Source organism: Canis lupus, chromosome 33 (assembly GCF_003254725.2).
Source record: "Canis lupus dingo isolate Sandy chromosome 33, ASM325472v2, whole genome shotgun sequence".
Taxonomy (NCBI): Eukaryota; Metazoa; Chordata; class Mammalia; order Carnivora; family Canidae; genus Canis; species Canis lupus.
Window position 1 is genome coordinate 24,284,817 of NC_064275.1, and position 18,994 is coordinate 24,303,810.

Genomic DNA, 18,994 nt, shown 5'->3' on the forward strand with positions numbered 1-18,994 from the left:
GATTCTCTTCATTTCTCTCTCACTGGAGTTCTTCGAGGTAATAAGCAAGAGCACAGGTAAGGAGGATGCAAGTCACTATACTTCAAGCTTTCAAAAGTCTTTCATGAAAAGAAAACAGATGAACATATGGGAAGAGGGACTGGAGAGAGGAAAACAAAGCATAAGAGACTCTTAATGATAGAGAACAAACTGAGGGTTGGTGGAGGGAGGTGGATGGGGAATGGGCTAGATGGGTGATGGGTATTAATGAGGACACTTATGATGAGCACTGGGTGTTGTATGTAAGTGATGAATCACTGCACTCTACTTCAAAAGCAAATATTGCATTGTATATTAACTAACTAAATTTTAACTTTAAAAAAGTCTTTCATGAAGCTATAAAAAAGATAACCCTTCATGGGATTTAAATGACATTTTTTCATTAATAGAAACCTGGATTCCCATTTGACCTTGCCGTTAAGTGTAAAACTAAGAGCACTACAACCATGACTCAGCATCTAGCATACAGCATGGAACTCAATCACTCCATAAATATTTGTTGGATGACATTGAATTCTCATGACAACCTTCTGCGATGCCTATGATTATCATCTCTATTTTAGAAGTGAAAGAACTGATGATGGTTTAGAGAAGTTTTCTCTACTAAGAACAGATACCAAGATTCTCCCAGTCTCTCTTAGTAACCTACAGCCTGAGCCCTTATATCTCAGCCTATCCTGATCTCCTTCCCAAATTATTCATGATCCGTATGGCTTCTAAACCCAGGTTTTCCCTCCTGTTAATGGTCTTATACTTGGTCTCACCCTTATCTACTACACATTTATTTACTACTACTACTACTACTACTACTACTACTACTACTATTACTACTACTACTACTTCTACTATATACTACTACTACTCAGTGCTAAGTTGCCCTGGCCCAGTCTGACTCCTGGGATCCAACCCTTGCTAAAGTCATTTGCTATCAGCATTTTTGTTCAAGCCTCTTATATTAATCCATTCAAATGAATGAATTCAAAACTCCGGTTTTATGCTAGGTGCTGGAGGTAAATATGACAGTCTCTGACCTCAGGGAATCTATTTCAGAAGACCCTGGAAGTGTGGGCACTTTCCGATAGGAAAACAAGGAAATAGGTAAGTAGAAATGACTTTGGAAGAGAAATGTTCTTGCAGGAATAAGTCCTGGCATAGGGGGATATTTAACATTCGTATACATGGAAAATAAGAAATACACACAATGAAATATTCTGGTTTTCAGAAAGTCCAACATCTTTCCAAGGAGTGAAATGAAGTTGATAAAGATTTACTGTAAAAAGAGCCAGCAAGCTATCCAAAAGGGCTCAACACGCACTCTAATATTTTTGGCAAACAACAGATTAGGATAATGCAATCTGTTTATAGGATGACTGGATCTGAGCTATCAGGGAGTTAATTCAACAAATACTTGTGGTTCTACTATTTGGAAGAACACATGTGCTGAACACAGCAGGTCATATGAAGATAATGGAGACATGGATTCAATTCTCAAATACCCTGAGAAATATAGATAGGGCTCAAGGAAGAAAGTGGTATTTAAGATGAGTCTTAAATTATGGGTGGGATTTGGATGGGTGACCACTTGTGAGGGAAAAAGAGAAAATTCCAGGTAGATGAAAGAGCATAAAGTGCTAAGGCAGGAATACTTAGGGTATTGCCCTGAAATGATAAAAATTCCAGTATGGCGATGAGTAGGGCACATGGAAGTGAGGAGAGGGTTTGGAAGACATGATAATAAATTAGGGCTCTTGATTGCCTATCTTGGGAGCCTGCACAGGAAGAAGATTTATGATTGTACACTTGATCTTAGCCAAAAGGCCGAGAAGCAATGGACTTAGGATTGTAAAAATGAAAACACTCTAAATATCTGACAATAGAGGAATTATCTTATAAACATATATTGGATTATAATGCTGCATTAAAAGTTACCTATACTCAAGGAATTTCCTATACATGGGAAAAGGCACAAAATATGTTTAAATAAAAAAAAAAACCCACAATGTAAAGCTATTACAGCATGATTTTCAATAAGTATAAATGTAACTGATTTTGTTTTTAATTGAAGCATAGTTGACACACAATGTTACACTAGTTTCAGGTGTACAACTTAGTGATTTGACAAGCCTGTACATTATTCTATGCCCACCACAAGTATAGCTACCATCTGTCATCATAAAATGCTATCATTAACTATATTCCCCATGCTGTGCCTTTTTTCCCCATGACTTACCCATTCCATAACTGGGAGCCTGTACCTCCCCTTCTTTTCCCATTTTGCCCATGTCCCCACTCCCTTCCCCTCTGCCAACCATCAGTTAGTTCCCTGTATTTGTGGATCTGTTTCTGCTTTTTTGTTTGTTTGTATAACTAATGTCTAAAACAACATTAATATATGATTATTCACAGCCCTTCTTCAAATTTCCCTGCTCCTTTGGAAAATTCTGATTTGCCTATCCATACTCCTCTCAAGCTTGTGAACTCCAGCCTCACCATGTAGATCCATGTTTCATGTGTAAGTCTCCTAGGAAAGGGGATGGTGACCTACACTGTACACTCATTCTCTAGGGGCAGAAAAGAGGAGGAGGGGGCATACTGTGATCCAGAGGCAGGGCTGAGGAGCTTGGGGAAGATGAGCTGTGTGGGTGTGAGAGGACTGAAATCTAGGGGAACTGAGGAGTTTACCAAGTGGTCAATTAAGAACTGAGTATTCTTTAATGTTCTCTAGAGAAGCAAATGAAGATTGGAATTAGTTTCAATTACTTTTGGTTTCTGGCTGCATGGGACTCCAGATCTTATTTATTTACATATATGTACAAATAATTTAAGACTGGAAAGAAAGAAACTAAAACATTAGAAGTGGTTAGCTTTGCAGTGGGATTATTGGGCATTGGCACTTTTATGTAAGTTTTGAATAAAAACATGTATTAATGATGGGGAGTGCATTATTGCTTAAAGAAGACAAGTTTCAATAGGGTGTCCTGGGCAGGCTGAACTGTTAAAGGGTTAAGGGATGAGTAGGGGTGATAAAATGGGTCTAGATTTCTTTCTCAAGAAATCTGGTGTGAATAGGAGAGACATGATCAAAAGCTTAAGGAAGTGGGAAACTCAGGATATTTTTGGAGAGAGGGGCTTTTAGGGATTTTGGAACTGAATAGTTTGACAAATTAGACAGCAAATCCCCTAGGAGGGGGTATTTTTTGGAAGCATTTTTGGTAGTTTGCATGTCCTGGAAGTAAAGGGAATTTTATGGTTTGGTCTTTAATTAGAAGTAAGGTGTTTATCACTTCGTCCAAATAACACTGGGTGAGAACTAAGAGGTAATTCCCTCAGCTGAGGCTTACTGGCTCAGAGTCTGACTTTCCAAAAGTTGAAAGGTTAGAGATGTAGTAATAAGAAAGATACACTTTAAAGGATTCTGTTCTTGGGATCCCTGGGTGGCTCAGCGGTTTAGTGCCTGCCTCTGGCCCAGGGCGTGATCCTGGAGTCCCGGGATCGAGTCCCACATCAGGCTCCCTGCATGGAGCCTGCTTCTCCTTCTGCCTGTGTCTCTGCTTCTCTCTCTCTCTCTCTATATATATATATATATCTCATGAATAAATAAAAATCTTTAAAAAATAAAAAAAAGGATTCTGTTCTTTAAAGACGAATGCTGATTCAGGAATGCTAATTGAAATCTGCAAAATCACAGGTAAATTGGATGCAGATTTATTTGTTAAATTCTGTGATTCCAGAAGTTAGAGGAAAGGTATATGATGAACAAAAATAAGTATCTTTCTTATGTGAAATACTATTGGAATGAACTTGTTATGTCCACAGGCTGAATCTAAATATGCTCAAAAAGAGCATTAATTCTTAGACAATTGATTAAATATACACTAGGAGGAAATAAAGGTTTTGGGAACATTGTTCTCAATCTTCCCGGGAAAGTATCAAAGATGACAGTGATGATAGCATATCCCATGATACTATCTTGGAGGAAACATTAGATAATTCTCAAGTCTTAAAATTCCCAGAGATGACTAATGTGGGGAGCTGGTGAAGCTGATGAATTATTTATTTTGGTCTGTGACAGGTGAAGACATACCTACAGTACAGGCTTCAACAGAGAAGGACTGTCAGATGGGTACCTAAATATAATTTTCTGAGACTTTCTTGATGACAGTCTAGTGTCCATATTTGGAAGAGGTTGTGAGAAGGGAGAAGTGATGAATGCAGATTGCTGTGGTTATTAATGAAGCATAAAATTGGAAAGAGATATTAACTTGTCAAGAAGGTGTAAATGAAAAGACAAAAGGATAGAGGTAACACGAACAGCCAGGATGTGTGTCTTGGGGCAAAGGAGGCAGGATGGCAGGGGATGTAAGTCACAGAACAAGAGGATGAGAAACCACTACCTTATCAGAGCTGTTGCTCACAGAGGCACTGTTCTGGAGCACAGCTGTTCCAATGCGTGTGAACCAAGGTCATAAATGGAAAAAAGGGAGACACTAGAGAAGAAATTCATTTGGTGGCCATCATATTGAATGTGTTTGAAGGAATTCAAAACAGAAGAAAGGTAACAAGTTCAAGGAGGAGTGCAAAGGAAGGCTAGAATGGGAAAACACAGGGAAGCAGAGAAAAAAATGTGTATTGAGTATCTACTAGAAAGCAGGCAGAAACTTGATGCAGCTCTTTTGATGCCTCTACATTAACACAGGCTTTTTAATGCAGTTGCCTCAGACTTGCCTCTCAAAATGTATGTTAACTAGTTATGAAGCAATACGCAAAATGGTATGCAAAAATGGTACACTTGACTCTCACCTATGATGAGAGATTTCCATTTTCTCCTGTTAATTTCTACATCATTTGAGTTTTTATAATTATGTATTACTTTAAATAAGACAAAACCAGAAAAATTCTGTTGGAGTGAGGTTAGCTTCCATGGATAAGCCACCTGTACTACAAAATAAACACTATAAAGGGGCTATATTCTTGTTAAATAAATGTATCAATAGTCCTAGAAATAATAATAATATATAATAATAATAATAATAATAATAATGTAATAAAAGGATATTACTGAGCATGTTACATATCCTACTCACAGTAGACTCACATCACACCATATTTTCCTTAAAGGTTAGACTTAAAACCTAACCCCCAGACCAAATAAATTCTATAAAATAAGCATGTTGACCACACATCCATAAACATATCTATGAAGATATATTAAGGTTATAGAAGCTTCGAGGTCTGGTGTGGATGATATGAGCAGGCAGGGGTACTGAAACTTCCCACTCTGCCTTATTTACCACTAGTTATTTAATAGTTGTTGTAAAGGCTCCATGATTTGAATTCCTGAACATTTGCTTATGACCCTTCCCTATAATCCTTCATTTGGTCTAGTTCAATTTAGCATAGTCAGTTCTCAAATTCAGTGTACATAAGAATTACTATATAGGATGGTATATGCAAAACCATGTATCCTATAATTTGCAGGTGATTCAAGGGATTTTTCAGAGATAATTTTGTTTGTACTTAATTTTTGTCTTACTTGCTGATTGGATTGTAGAACCACCCTATTCCTTTGTATAATTTGAGATTTGGCTCCACTTGAGAGAACTATCAGAAACTTAATAGGATGTATTCCCTTATGCTGCCTTAAGAAAAGAATAGAGAAACTTCTTGTGGCTCAAATACCCTCTCAACCTTCCAAAACTAGTGTATATTAAATGCTTAATTTATTTAGCCTGACTAGGAATCCTATCAAAGTACAGGTAGATGATAGAGACCTACCTAACAGAAGATAGAGTCCTATTATTAAGCAGTCTGGTCTATTTATTGGTCAAAAACAAACAAGCACAACCATGGTAACTCTAAGAGAGAAATTAGTGAATTTGAGATGTAACCCATTGAGAAATCCAGCGGATTCCCGGAGAATGAGCAGTGACTTTGGCTAGAATGATTTATGGCCCTTTATGAGCTGAATGGGCAACTAGATGGTTAAATGAGGATGGTCTGCCAGATGCATTCTTAACCTGAAGGTGGGAGAGAAAGTGGTCAGATGGGACTGGATTAGGAGGCCGGGTGAGACCCAAGGACCAGATGAAGATAAGGTCCCCAGGTTGGTTGTGCAAACTGTGTTCTGCACAAAAGTCTTGACTGGAGGAAGGGGAAACAGGCAGGAGTGGAAAGCCTGGCTTTGGGTCTTGGTAGAAGATGGTCCCTGCAGGGTTGGGGGCTGGAGCAGAGACTAACCTTTTCCTTTATGCTGAGAGGTAAAAATAGAGCAGTGGTGAACAGGGAGGATTAGACAACATATCTTGGTTTTGAAATGGCTGTGAGATGGCTACATTTTAAGTTGTTAACTCACATTTTTGTTTTTCACTCTGAATGTCTCCTATCTGTCCTTGTTGGAGAGGAATAAGTTGCATTTAAACAGGTACTCAGTTCCCTGAGATTTCCATAATTAGGAAGAGATGGAGCAGATCAGGAAACCAAAAGTGACTATGATTATTCTGGCTTTTGTTCTACAAAAAAGTCTAAGTATTTAGGGGAAGGGGATTTGTAGGTATAGACATAATGTCTTGGTAAACCAAAGGGAGGCATCAGATTTCCTTGAGCTGTGGGAAGGAGAGAATAAGAGGGGGTGGGGAGGGGAGAAATGATCTGGCTGATGGATCTGTGTGGACTTTGAATACAAAGGAGACTTTTTTTAAAAAGATTTTATTTATTTATTCATGAGAGACACACAGAGAGAGGGGCAGAGACACAGGCAGAGGGAGAAGCAGGCTCCATGCAGGGAAGCCGATGAGGGACTCGATCCCGGGACTTCAGGATCATGCCCTGGGCCAAAGGCAGATACTCAACCACTGAGCAACCCAGGCATCCCTACAAAGGAGACTCTTGAACCTGTACTTGGCAACTCTTAGAAGGAGGGAATAGTTGTGTGGCATATCCAGGACAAGAGAACCAGAAGTGGACTTGTAGATGATTCCATGCCCAAGCCTCTGCATGATAGCAGCAGAACAGTGGACATCTCAACATTATCCAGTGAGGGAGGACCAACCAGAAAGGCCCAACCTCTACTTCTACTTTGGCATTGTTTAAAACCAGTGATTCCCAGGGAAGGCTGAAATGAAGTTGTATATTTGACAGATAGGGACCTCAAAAAAAAAAAAAATATATATATATATATAAAGTGACAGAACAAGGGCAAATGGGTAGCTCAGTCAGTTGAGCATCTGCCTTGGACTCAGGTCATGATTCCAGAGTCCTGGGATCCAGCCCTGCCTCTGGCTTCCTGCTTAGCGGGGAGTCTGCTTCTCTCTCTCTCTCCCTGTGTCTGTGTCCCTCTCCCTGCTTGTGCCTTCTCTCTGTCTTTCAAATAAATAAATAAATAACATCTTTAAAAAACATAAAATGAAAACACAAACTTACCTGAATATGAGATTTGAGATTTTATACTTGATTTTATGATGCTGCCTTTAAGTGAATATATCAAAATGGTTGTATCAGAGTCATGAATTTTGCCTCCTGTGTGCCAGGCACTGTGTGAAGCATGGTCACACCTGTTCTCTCATGTAATCTTCACAACATCACTGCATGGCAGATGTTGTGATCACCCCAGTTTACACTGGGGCTCAAAGACCCAGAGGCTAAGTAAAGGAGCAGGGATACAAACTCAGGTCTGCTTAACTTCCTGCATTATATACCTGTTATCAGTGGCATGTACCTAAGTTTAGAGACAAAAGGAATATACTGGAATTTTTCGAAGGTAAACACAAAAACAGAGCTCAGTCCACTATAGTATTGGGTCTCATTACTGAAAGCAGAGTATATAAACACACACACACACTCACACATACGCACAATCAATTCCAAAATTCCCACCCAAGTATGAGCAAAAAACCAGACATATATTAGCATTTATTTTTTTTAAACTATCTAATTTCTCAAAGACCCAGGTTTGCCTTAAATATTTATATTCAAGGCTTTGGGTGCATGGTATGTTCCAATTCACAGGATCAGTTTACCTGGTTAGGGTCAGGATCAACTTCATCCCAGTTGTGAGTGACATGGCCTTGGTCAATGGATTCAAAGGGCTTGTGACAAACTGAAGGTAGAATTCTATACAGCCAACTGGGGGAAAACAAGGACAAGTAAGCTTTGTTTTGGGTGATATTATGAGAGATACAGAGACTGGCTCAGGAAGTACCATCAGGAAGATGCTCAAGTCAACAACGATCTGTGGGCTTTAATGTGAGCAACAATGACACAGCATCACTTCCTAATAGCCACTGCTGCCCATAGCTCTGGCCTCTTCCCACCTTTCCACTCTACCCATCACTCTTCAAATTGAGGCTCTGGCTCTTGGTGGTTCCCATTCTGACAAAAAAATGAAGAATTGTTTTTCCCAAAGACAATTATAAAGGAAGGGGAAGTACCTTGAAGGATATCTGTACAGGAAAATCCATAGAAAAACATTAGTGTATATACGTCATTGGATACTAATTTTTGCTTTGGAAGGTGAGGACAACGACTCCTTACGTAGATTGAAAGAATATGGGTAGTTTTTTGAAATGTAATTTAAAAAAAATATAAAAGTAATACACGCTGGTGGTAGAAATAATTTAAGTAATTCAAAAGTCCCTAAGGGTAAATGGCTTCTCCAATTTCTCTTCCAGTTTCTTCAGGGCCAATTATTAGAAACATCAGAGCTTAACCATATTCTTGTATATTCTCTCAGATGTCACCAGTGCATGTATAAACAGAATTGCCAAATCACAGTACCAGTTTATTCTCACAACAATATTGTGTGAGAGTGCCTAATGGCTCACATCTTCACATATATGGGGTATTATTAAAAATAATTTTGGCTTTAGAGGTAAAAAGTAATATCTCATTTTTATTCTGTATTTCCTTCATTATGAGTAAGGTCGAGGAGCCGTATGTTTATTGGTCCTTTGTAATTTTTCTGTGAATTACTTGTACAGGTCCTTTACTATTTTTCTATTGGGTTATTTATCTTTTTTGATATTAATTTATAAGAGGTTTAGGAAATTAACACTCTGTACTCCAAAATTGTAAGACGATCTGTCCATATAGTCTTATAGTTAAGTATATTTGTAACTTGTTTTTTTTTTCTCCTTCCTTCCTTCCTTTCTTCCTTCAAGTTTTATTATCTGTATATGGCAAGGCCTAAGCCAGAGATTTCCCTGCCAGGACCCAGACCTCAGGCTTCAGGAAGAGAAGAAGACTCTGATGCAGGAGTCCTGAAGGACATCAAGAGAACTATCCAGAAGTTGAGAGGAACACTGAAATTTGCTAAGAGGGACTCAAGTCCTTTTAGAGGCCATTACTCTGGCAGCATATAGAATGACAAGGAGTACTACCTCTGACAATGGAAGACCAGACCTGTTTGAATAGGCTCTGGCCACTTAAGCCCCAGGATACTGTACTCCAAGGGGCAGAGTCTGTCTGGCCCCGCACTGAACCCTTTGGGAGATAAAAGAGATAGATTGTCCAGTTTCCAATTGATTCTTCCAGTTCTAAATGATGTGACCTCAGACCTTGGACTTCAGGCTATGAATAAACTAAGCCTCTGCAGCTTCCAGTAGTATATGGAGTTAAGGACATGTATGTGTACCTTAGAAGTAACTGTGTGATCCTGGGCAAGTTACAAAAATTTCCTGATCCTTGTTTCTCATCCTTATCTCCTAGGATTGTTGCAAGGATTCAGTTTATGTATCTAGAATGCCCCCCACACAGTAGGTGCTCACTTACTAGATATGAGTTGATAATCCCAGATAATCATCTGGGTTTTTATGATGGTCCAAATTTTCCAAATTCCCTATCTTGACTCTCCCCTCTCAGTACAAAGGGATCAGCTAACTAGTCTGATAAAAATTAACCCTTGGTAGGTATAATCTCTGATAGTTTTGTGAGAGCCCTCTATTCTGTGGTTTAAATGAGTGGTGACTCACTTTAAGAACTCCAGGCTTGCTCACCTATGGATGGAACTGGTTCTTTCTTTCCTTGGAATTTTGAGCATTTTCACAAAATTACTGTGGATACTTTTGGAGAGTTCTAAACAGATGGGTGAGCCATGCCTAGTGTCCCTTATTTTTTAGCTGTTTATAAACCTCCCCAGGCAGCACTACATTGCCCTGGACAGAGATTTAATTCTGATTCAAGGAATTGTGCCAGCTTCTTAATGAAATGCCAACAGCTCCTTTTCAGCCTCCTGGAACAGAGTTAAGCTCCTGCTGGCTGAAGATATCACTGAATAATGGGGGTAGGCAGCAGAATCTGGAGCCCAGGTGTCCCATTAGTGAATGGGCCATAAAGTCAAGAATATAGTCATGGAGGCTAGGTTGTCATAAATTAGAATGGACAGGAATTGTCAGTGTGCTTACCTTACCTGGACTGTTTGGGATTGCAGAAAAAGAGAGAGCAAGAGATGATTAAAGAGCAATAGAATTAACCCTAGATTTTGGCAAGTATGAGAAACTATCTTTTCTTCCCTCCATGCACATAGTTATCAAGAGAAAAGCAATATTGATATGGGCGTGGAAGCATAATACTTGCCATAGCTCACATTCAGTTCTCTGACAGCCTCCTAAGGGGTACCCTGTACTGGAGAGAGAAACTCTGCTATGGTAACAATAATGATGATTGGAAAAGTTGTTACCATGTGTCAGGCAATGTGCTAAGTACTTTATAGGCATTCTTTCCTTTAATCCTCACTACAACTATGAAATAGATACTATCATTATCTCTTTTACAAACGAGGAACCAGAAACTCTGAGAAGGTAGAAGACTTGCCCAAGGTCACACAGCTGAAGAGAGAAGGAGAGAGGATTTAAACTCAGGGGACCTTCTTCTAGAGTGGGCATAATTAGCTGCTAAAGAAAACAGCTAATCATTTGTGTGGTCCATTGTGGTGTTGTACTTGTTATCTTACTTGCTTCTCAGGAGGAGTCTGTGGCGGTAAACCCCGTCTGTCCCACTAAGCAGTACCAGATCAACTGCTCTCTCTCTCAGGTCTCCAATATTAGGAGCAGCCCTCTTTGCAGAGACCCTAGTCTGATATTCCTATAGTTCCACACTACTTGTTTAAGTCACGGCACTTACTGCCTCCCCAAATCACACATCTCTTGTGTTCAACCTATCCCATGGGAGTCAATCAAAGGAGTAAGTTCATTGACCTGGGTTGTGAGATTATAGCAAACATGGAACATGACACATGGTGCTAATGAATGTGCTGGTTTCCAGCAAAGGCAAATTCCAAAGAGTAAAATCTTATTAATTCAAACCACAAGGGGCCATAATTCATGACTGTCAACTGCCCAAGCTTAGTTATCCAATATTTTCATGCAAAGAACCTAATACTTCGTAATACTTCTATCTTCTGAAGAAGGTATAATGAATCCTCTGTAATTTTGAGTTAACTGTTATTAAAAAAAAAAAACAAAACCAAAAAAACCCAAGTAAACCAAAATTGAAAACCCAACTGGATGACCATTAGGGGAAAGCCAGTTTATTGGGGACATTTTCTTCTGAATAAAAGTGAGAATTTGTAAATGGAGTTGGACATGTGTGCTTTCCAGACCCTGTGCAGATATTTCTTCCTTTCTTCCATTAGTCACTTCCACATCTCAGCTGGAGATGAGGCCCATCCCCTGACTATTACACAGAGCACAGCCTGAGAAAAGCAGAATCTTGGGCAGCCATGGAAGGCTGTAGGAGCCAGCACTAAGTACCAGTCATAAATCCCACAGTCTGCAGGTCAGAATTAACCTAATCCTGTACCTTCTCTTATTTGTGCTCCGTGGACAAGTGAAAGCAGATCCTGAGAGCTGTTCAGCATACAGATTGTAAGGGCAGACTTGAGGATTGTTCTGAAAAAAGGGGGGGAGGCAATAAACAACATCACTTCAATCAGAAAAGCATCCCACCTTCCCACCAAGCAATTTAGTGTGGGGAATTCTGTCCTGGATGGGGATGCTCTGGGGCACTGCACATGACCATCCCCAACCCACACATACTTTTTGTAGCACCTGTTTAGGTGATTCCCCTCCCCCCCCCCCACCGATTAGAAAAGCAATACATGCAGAATGTAGAGCATTTATAAAATACAACCCAGTATCTCACCATCCAGAAATAACCCAATGTGGATATACTGGGTATTTCCTTTCAATCTTATTCTCCAAAATGGGGATCCAGTGAAGGATGATGTGTGTAGTCCTATAATGATCATGACTTTTTCTTGAAAGGGGAAATATCATATTGTGAGCATTTTGCCATGCCACTAAATATTCTTTAAATTTTTTGAAAAAAAAAATTTTTGTTGCCATATTTTTGCTATTGTAACCAACACTAGTGTAAACATCTTTGTGAATACATTTTTAGGACTGGCTATTTTCTGATCACTCTCATATCTTATGCTGTTCAAGGGAACTACAAGGAAGTCCTCTTAACCTTGAGCCCAGGGATCCTCCTGAAAGTTCCTATAGTTAGTCTTACTATTTCAGATAGGGTGCTTTGCCATAGGTGACCACTGTCCCACTTTAATCTTTGTATTGCCATTGTTCTATATCCTAATTATCTTCAAGATTTGTAAAACTTCTAGACAATTCCCAGGAACAATGGTGGGTGGAAGTGATTTGGCCTGAGGGCTGGTTATTTGATCCTACAATTCAGAGTGTTCTGAGCTAATATTCTAGTCATTCATACCTGTCCTTCTGGCAGGGCACCTGGGCAGCGAGGGTCCTCTGAGGCACACTCATTCCCAAATCCGGGGATGTACTGCATATGACAAAGACACAAAGGGTATCATTAACAGGATTTAAAGAGCATTTCACAACATTGATAATCTAATGAAGGTAAGAATTTCTATATGGACATGTGCTTGTGTATGATGTTCCATATGTAATATGTTTGCTGTGTTGTAGCATGTAGGCCATTCAGGAAAGGAAATATGCTCTGTGTGAATTTTAAAGACCACCAATTAATTGGGAGAAGACTGCTAGATATAGTATAGACTTTCCACCCTTATCTGTACTTGTTGATTTATGGGCTCATTCTTAATGATTCTACTCCAAGGACAGGTTCTTTAATTCTTCTTCCACCAGGGAGTTCTGGAGAAAAGAGATAACTCAGGCATCACCTCAACTCCAAATTCATAGGAACTTGCTGGGCCTGGATGGCAACCTTCCTGAACATGGAGCTCCATTCCCCTCCATACTCTGAAACAAGCAACCATAAAGAGGCATGTGGATTCAATCATAAGCAAAAGTTCTCCAAACTAATATTGCTCCAGTCAGAAACCTACGTTATCTGGTTCACCTATGGAACACTTGTGTATGTATCTGTATTTTTGTGGATACATGAAAATGAAGTTTGCAGATATGAGAGGCTTTCAAGAGAAGTGCCAAACCAGTCTGTCCACAATGGTACAATGGCATCTATCTGATTTCTCTGCTAGCGGATAAGCCCCATGGAATCTGTGACTATGGCAGTCTTGTTTACCTCTATTGCTCTGTGTCTGGTTTGCCAGAAGATACTCAATAGATTGATTTAGCCTTTCATTTAGAGCCTATCCTGAGTGTATGTATGCTGCTAGAAGTGGGATCATAACCCACTTTTCTCTAATTTAAATATAAAAAAATGTCCTTTCTTCCCATTATTGTTCCTAATGAATGCACTTAATTTTAGCCTAGGATAGTGCAAGTGCAGCCTTGCTCAGTGAGTGAAACACCACCATCTGAGCACTTGTCTTTAAGAGATATAAGAAGGATGTAAGTGGGTGGAGGGTAAGCCCTCCAGAGTTCTCAGCAGCATGGATAAGGATGAGCTAAATGCGATATGCCCGGATGTGTAAGCAATGATCAGGCCGGTAACTGCTATATTTGGAAGAAATATAAAATGTGAAATGTTATGACTTAGCAATGGAAGTGAAATTATTCTTTTTGCCTCCAGACACAATTTTTTAAAATATATTTTTGAAGATCTATGAGCACTAAAAGAAAATGAATCCTATTAAACACAGATAGGTTAACAGCAGCAGCAGCAGCAGGCAGTTTGGACTGATTTCTTTGGGAACCAGCACTCTGGCTCTCCACTAGATAAAGTTTTCTTCTTTCTTTCTTCTCTCAGAATGGATCTCACGCTCACTGTCAGGGATTCAATCCAAGGATTGAATTTGAAATGCTGAGAAATGGTAACGACCTCAAATTATCTTCAATTCTGTGGAATGGACCTTCGGATCAATCTGTGACTGAAGTCACTGAGCGTTACAGAGCCTTCACTCTGTTCAACTGCCTCATTGTTTCTCTCTGCAAGGGAGGCAGGGAAGTTGGAGGGCTCCAACTAGACAGCAGAACCTTCTCTAGGCATGGGTGGGTTTACTTACTAACCTTCCCCATTCTTCACTGCTGCTGGTCTCAGAACAAGAACGCAGGGTTGTATGTATTTTTTGGGACAAGGGAAAGGAGACTTAGTATAGGTAGTTCTGAAGCATTTGTTTCTGACTGCTTTAAAAAATAGAAAAGAAAGTAGAAAGAACAGCTGGTGACTTGGAAGGGAGCCACCCAGCTCTGAGAGAGGTGTGAGTTCTGAGCCGGTTTCTGCATCTTAGCTGTGGTGCATTGGCTGAAGAGGAGGCGGAAAATGCTGACTCACTCTCCAGTCAGTCGGTTTTCCTAATCCTCGGAGGGAAGAATTACAGATGAGTTTATTAGAGCTTTCAAATGCCATGTCCCCTACTGCCGAAGGCATCTGACTTGAGGAAGCAGTACTCTGCAGCTGCTTTCCCAAGGTGCTGAGCTCAAGGGCAGGATCTGGACTCTGCTTATATCAGCTGTGAAAATCCAAGTGTTCAACGGCACCTGGTTCAGTGGCTATGTACAAATACACCTTATGCAAGAAGGAAAGAAAATCTAATATTAAACAAATGAATTTGTATGTTTTCTTCAGTCCAGGTTTCTGAATAGCTGGACCCAGCATAAAAATATGATTTCACTTTTTCCCCAAGAGAATAGTATGAATCTTTTCTAAATGAAAGGACAAATCATGGGGCTCCATTCAACTTCAGTGCCATCGGGGGTCTGGCAACTGCCTAGTACACAGCTTTTTAATCCTCCCCTGGATCCCGGCATGTGCTCTGTGTGTCAGAGTAGGTTTATGACATGCTTTCTCCCGACTCTGATTGTGGGTAACACCCTGATGGGATGAGCAGATGGTGCACCTCACTGCCTTTTACTGAGCTTAAAGGAAAGAGAGAGAAGTCAGGGTAGAGATGCAACTAGAGCTACCTTGTTCCTGTGGAAAGAGTCCAGCATTTCCAATGAACTGTGTTGGGAACAGACAATAGAGATTGTTGGGAGCTTGCAGGTCATTGTGGGAGGCTGAATAAATGACCCTCAAAGATATCTCTGTCGGAAGCCCTGGGACTTGTATTACTTCATATACTCAGAGAGACCTTGCAGATGTGAGTGATGTAAGAATCTTGAGATGAGGAGTTACCCTGGATCATGTGGGTACACCCTAAATGTAATCACAAGTGTCCTTAGTTGAGGGAAGTAGAAGGAGATCTGACTACAGAAGAGGAAGAGGCAGTGTCATGACCGGAGCAGAGGCTAGAGTGGTGCACCGCGCAGTTGGAGAAGGAGCCTCAGTCACAGAATGCAGGCAGCCTGGGGATGCTTGATTTTAGGCCTATGAAACTGATTTCACAGTTCTGACTCCTAGAACTGTGACAGAATAAATATGTGTGGTTTTGAGTCACTAAATTTGTGGTCATTTGTTACAGCAGAAACAGGAAACAAAATGACAAAATTAGTGGGTCCCATCTTTAGCTAATAGAATCACTCCCAGAAATTTGTTAAACACAGACTTACTTGGACCTAGTGAATCAAAATATTTTGAGTGGGGGCAAAGTCTGGATATTAAACAGATCCTCATTTTTGAAATGAGGAAATCAAGATTTGTAGAAGTGAAGCAACTTAAGAACAGGGGGTCGTGGATTTGAAAATTAATTTTATTATTTTATCTTTTGAATTTTCTTCCCCCAGTTGGGCTGCTTTTATGTAAATGTGATTTCATTTGAGGCTTTGTGTTGCTATATCCATTAAAATGAAGAAATAAAAGCTGAGAAGTGTATTTTTTGACTTATATAATGTTTATTGATTAGAATGATGCAATCTGGCTCTCTGTGTTTGGATTCCTGATCTCTAGAGCTAACCTTTGCTTGTGGAGATTAGACAGCAGGCAGGGAAGAAAGCCTTTGAAATTGAGAACAAAGACCAGCATGCAACTTACATTGGTCTGCTGGTGCTATGCATAATAAGTTGCTAAAAATTTCAGCAGGATAGGATTTTGGATATAATTTATTTATAAATGGTACGGATGTTTCCAACCTCTGCTGAACTCCCTCATAGGATTTTCATCAGGAAACAGTTTTTATGGACTCTCCTTCTTCCAAGACTTCAGCTACAACCATTGATATGATGCCATGATCTAGTATCCATTCTCTTGGCCCTACCCACTCCCCTGAGATCCAGATCCGTACATCACACTGCATCCTGAGTATCTCAACTTAGCTGTCCCTACAGCATCTCAAATTTAGCTCAAACTCTCTTGGCTCCCAGAACATTCTGGGCTATCTGCATGTGCTGTGACTTTGTACTCACTGTTTTCTCTGCCTCCCAATTCTTTCAACTTAGCCAGTTTCTACTAATCTCTTATGACTTACTCAGGAACAGCCTTCTTCAAGAAGTTTCTCTTGACTCTACCTAGCCCAGACTCAGTTCCTTTCCAATATTAATCTGTGGCATCAGTACTAACACACAATATTTGCTGAATCAATGAATGACAGTTCTTTTGCAGCCTTTCTCTTAGTCAGGCAGTAGGATAAATTCATTTACCTCAGTGTTGAGTGTTTTCAGGATCCCTATCAGCTAGGGAGATGTTTGATTCTTCAAATTCGTATCAGTTGAAAGGCATTAGGGAAGTGTTCAAACTATGTATCCTGAAAGAAGCCTACAGTGTGGCCCTCCTGGCTTGAGTCTAAGTTCTGGGCAGTTCTAATCAATTCCACATGCATGTGTTGGGCACTGTTCCAAGCCCAGGCTGGACACTAGGTGTGGTTTGAGACACTGGGAAAATAATCCCTTTAAGACACAAGTTCATTAGATGCTGATAAGGCTCCTTTTGGAGCCTGGGATCTAGATTCAGACAAACCAGGTTCTGATCCAGTCTCTATCATCTATAAGCAGTGACCTTGGGAAAGTCAATCTCTCCAAACTTTCCTTCCCTTATTGGTTAAGTAGAAACAAGACTGCCTACAGTCCAGATTTATTTTGAGGATTACAATATGAGTTAATTCATTAATAGCACATAACCCACACATACTTTTCAATTGCACATTAAATCATTAAAAGGAATTATTTCCTAGAGGAAGTGCTAGGGCTTCTACTGGCCAAGGACTGATTGTGGATCCTCAAAATAACTGAATATTTTAAGCAAATCTAATTGGTTGGCTGGAGGCAGTCCAGGAAGCTGCAGCAACAGGAAGATGGCAGGGCATTGGGGCTGGGAAGCAGTGAGAAATGTGTCTGCCCATGGTGGAGGGGAGCTCTTACGATGTCTATGCATTACCAAGACAATATTTCAAATGAACAAAGGCAAGAGATAGACAATGAAGGCTTCATTTCTTTTCTTTATCACCTCTCCTGCAACCCCCCAGCCCCAGCCCCAGCCCCAGCTATGCCTGCAGACATGGCGAAGCCTCTAGAACACAGGGGTTTGGAACAGGGCCTTGCTAAGTCCTCTCTGATTGTGACACTCTGGAATTCTCAGAAGCTTCCATAAGTTTTGGCTGAAGAATCCACAGCAAACTTAGCAGAGAGTCTCTTACCTTTAACTCGGCCATTTTCCCTCTGCTGCAGGCGTGATGACTTCAGGAAATGTGGGCTCAGAGAAGGTATGGAGCCAAAATACTTCGGTTTCTCCTTCAACCCACTTTCTGGATGTTATTCCCACCACTTCACTGGGCTCACTGGTTAGCAGGCAGCTCAAATCAGCCACAAGAATTAGTTCACTGATAACTAGGGAGAAAGTCCAGAATGCTTATTTCCAAATGCTTACACAATATCTTTTTTTTTTAAACTAAACCCAGCTGTTTTTGGAAGAGTTTGCAGAAGCCTGTCTTCTCTTCACCTGAGGTAAAGATTAGCCAATTACGTGTTCCAGTGAAAAGAAGGAGGCTTATTACTAAAGACAGAGAACGTAAAGCTCTCCAGGAAAGGAACTGTGGTAGTTAGAACCTGCTGTGTGTGACACAGTCCTGACTCAGGCCCAGAAGGAAGAGGGCAGGATGTTCACTCTCTGCAGAATGTGACGACAAATTGTGCTCTGACATAGGTGTTTACACACAACTGCTTGAAATGGTGATAGGGGCGAGACAGATGTCCAGAGATGTCTCCAAGGGATAAGCTGGGGGAACTGCCCAGACCCTGGAGTGCTTCACTTAAAGCAAACTGTGATTTTTACTACTGTTCCTCTTCATTTCTTAAATATATGTAGTGTTTTAATAAATTCTTTAAGAATCTTGTTTTTTAATATCTGTATCCTTCTAAAAACAAAGAGATTACTACCTGGCCACCTTTTTTTTTTTTTTTTTAAAGATTTTATTTATTTATTCATTCATAGACACAAAGAGAGGCAGAGACACAGGCAGAGGGAGAAGCAGGCTCCATGCAGGGAGCCTGACACGGAACTCGATCCCAGGTCTCCAGGATCACACCCCAGGCTGCAGGAGGCTCCAAACCACTGCGCCACCAGGGCTGCCCCTGGCCACCTTTTCTATGACTCCCTTGCCCTTCATCTTGGCTATTCTCCTTAGCCATAGTCAGATATCCACTTCTTAGCTAATTGTATTCAGAAAGAAAGAAACCATATTATCAAGTACCTG

General features: G+C 40.4%; 1 protein-coding gene and 1 long non-coding RNA gene across 3 annotated transcripts in view; one reads left to right on the plus strand and one right to left on the minus strand.

Annotated features, from left to right (window-relative positions):
* Window positions 1-18,128, minus strand: part of HGD (homogentisate 1,2-dioxygenase) — a 41,976-nt gene extending 23,848 nt beyond the window's left edge. The window contains exons 1-4 of one of the 2 annotated variants that reach the window (XM_025475904.2): window positions 17,939-18,128; window positions 12,757-12,828; window positions 11,833-11,921; window positions 8,055-8,160 (exon numbers count right to left, since the gene is read on the minus strand). In XM_025475904.2, the coding sequence (XP_025331689.1) occupies window positions 8,055-8,160; window positions 11,833-11,921; window positions 12,757-12,828; window positions 17,939-17,953 (282 nt within the window). In that variant the 5' untranslated portion in view covers window positions 17,954-18,128. Of the gene's footprint in view, window positions 1-8,054; window positions 8,161-11,832; window positions 11,922-12,756; window positions 12,829-13,189; window positions 13,271-17,938 lie in introns of those variants that run through there. The other variant, XM_035709842.2, reaches the window with a different exon arrangement.
* LOC112677525 (uncharacterized) lies at window positions 218-9,640 on the plus strand. The gene is made up of 3 exons (XR_004811522.2): window positions 218-1,137; window positions 2,446-2,551; window positions 9,195-9,640. It is a non-coding gene; the product is annotated as an uncharacterized LOC112677525 (long non-coding RNA).
* Window positions 18,129-18,994: the final 866 nt, after the last annotated feature.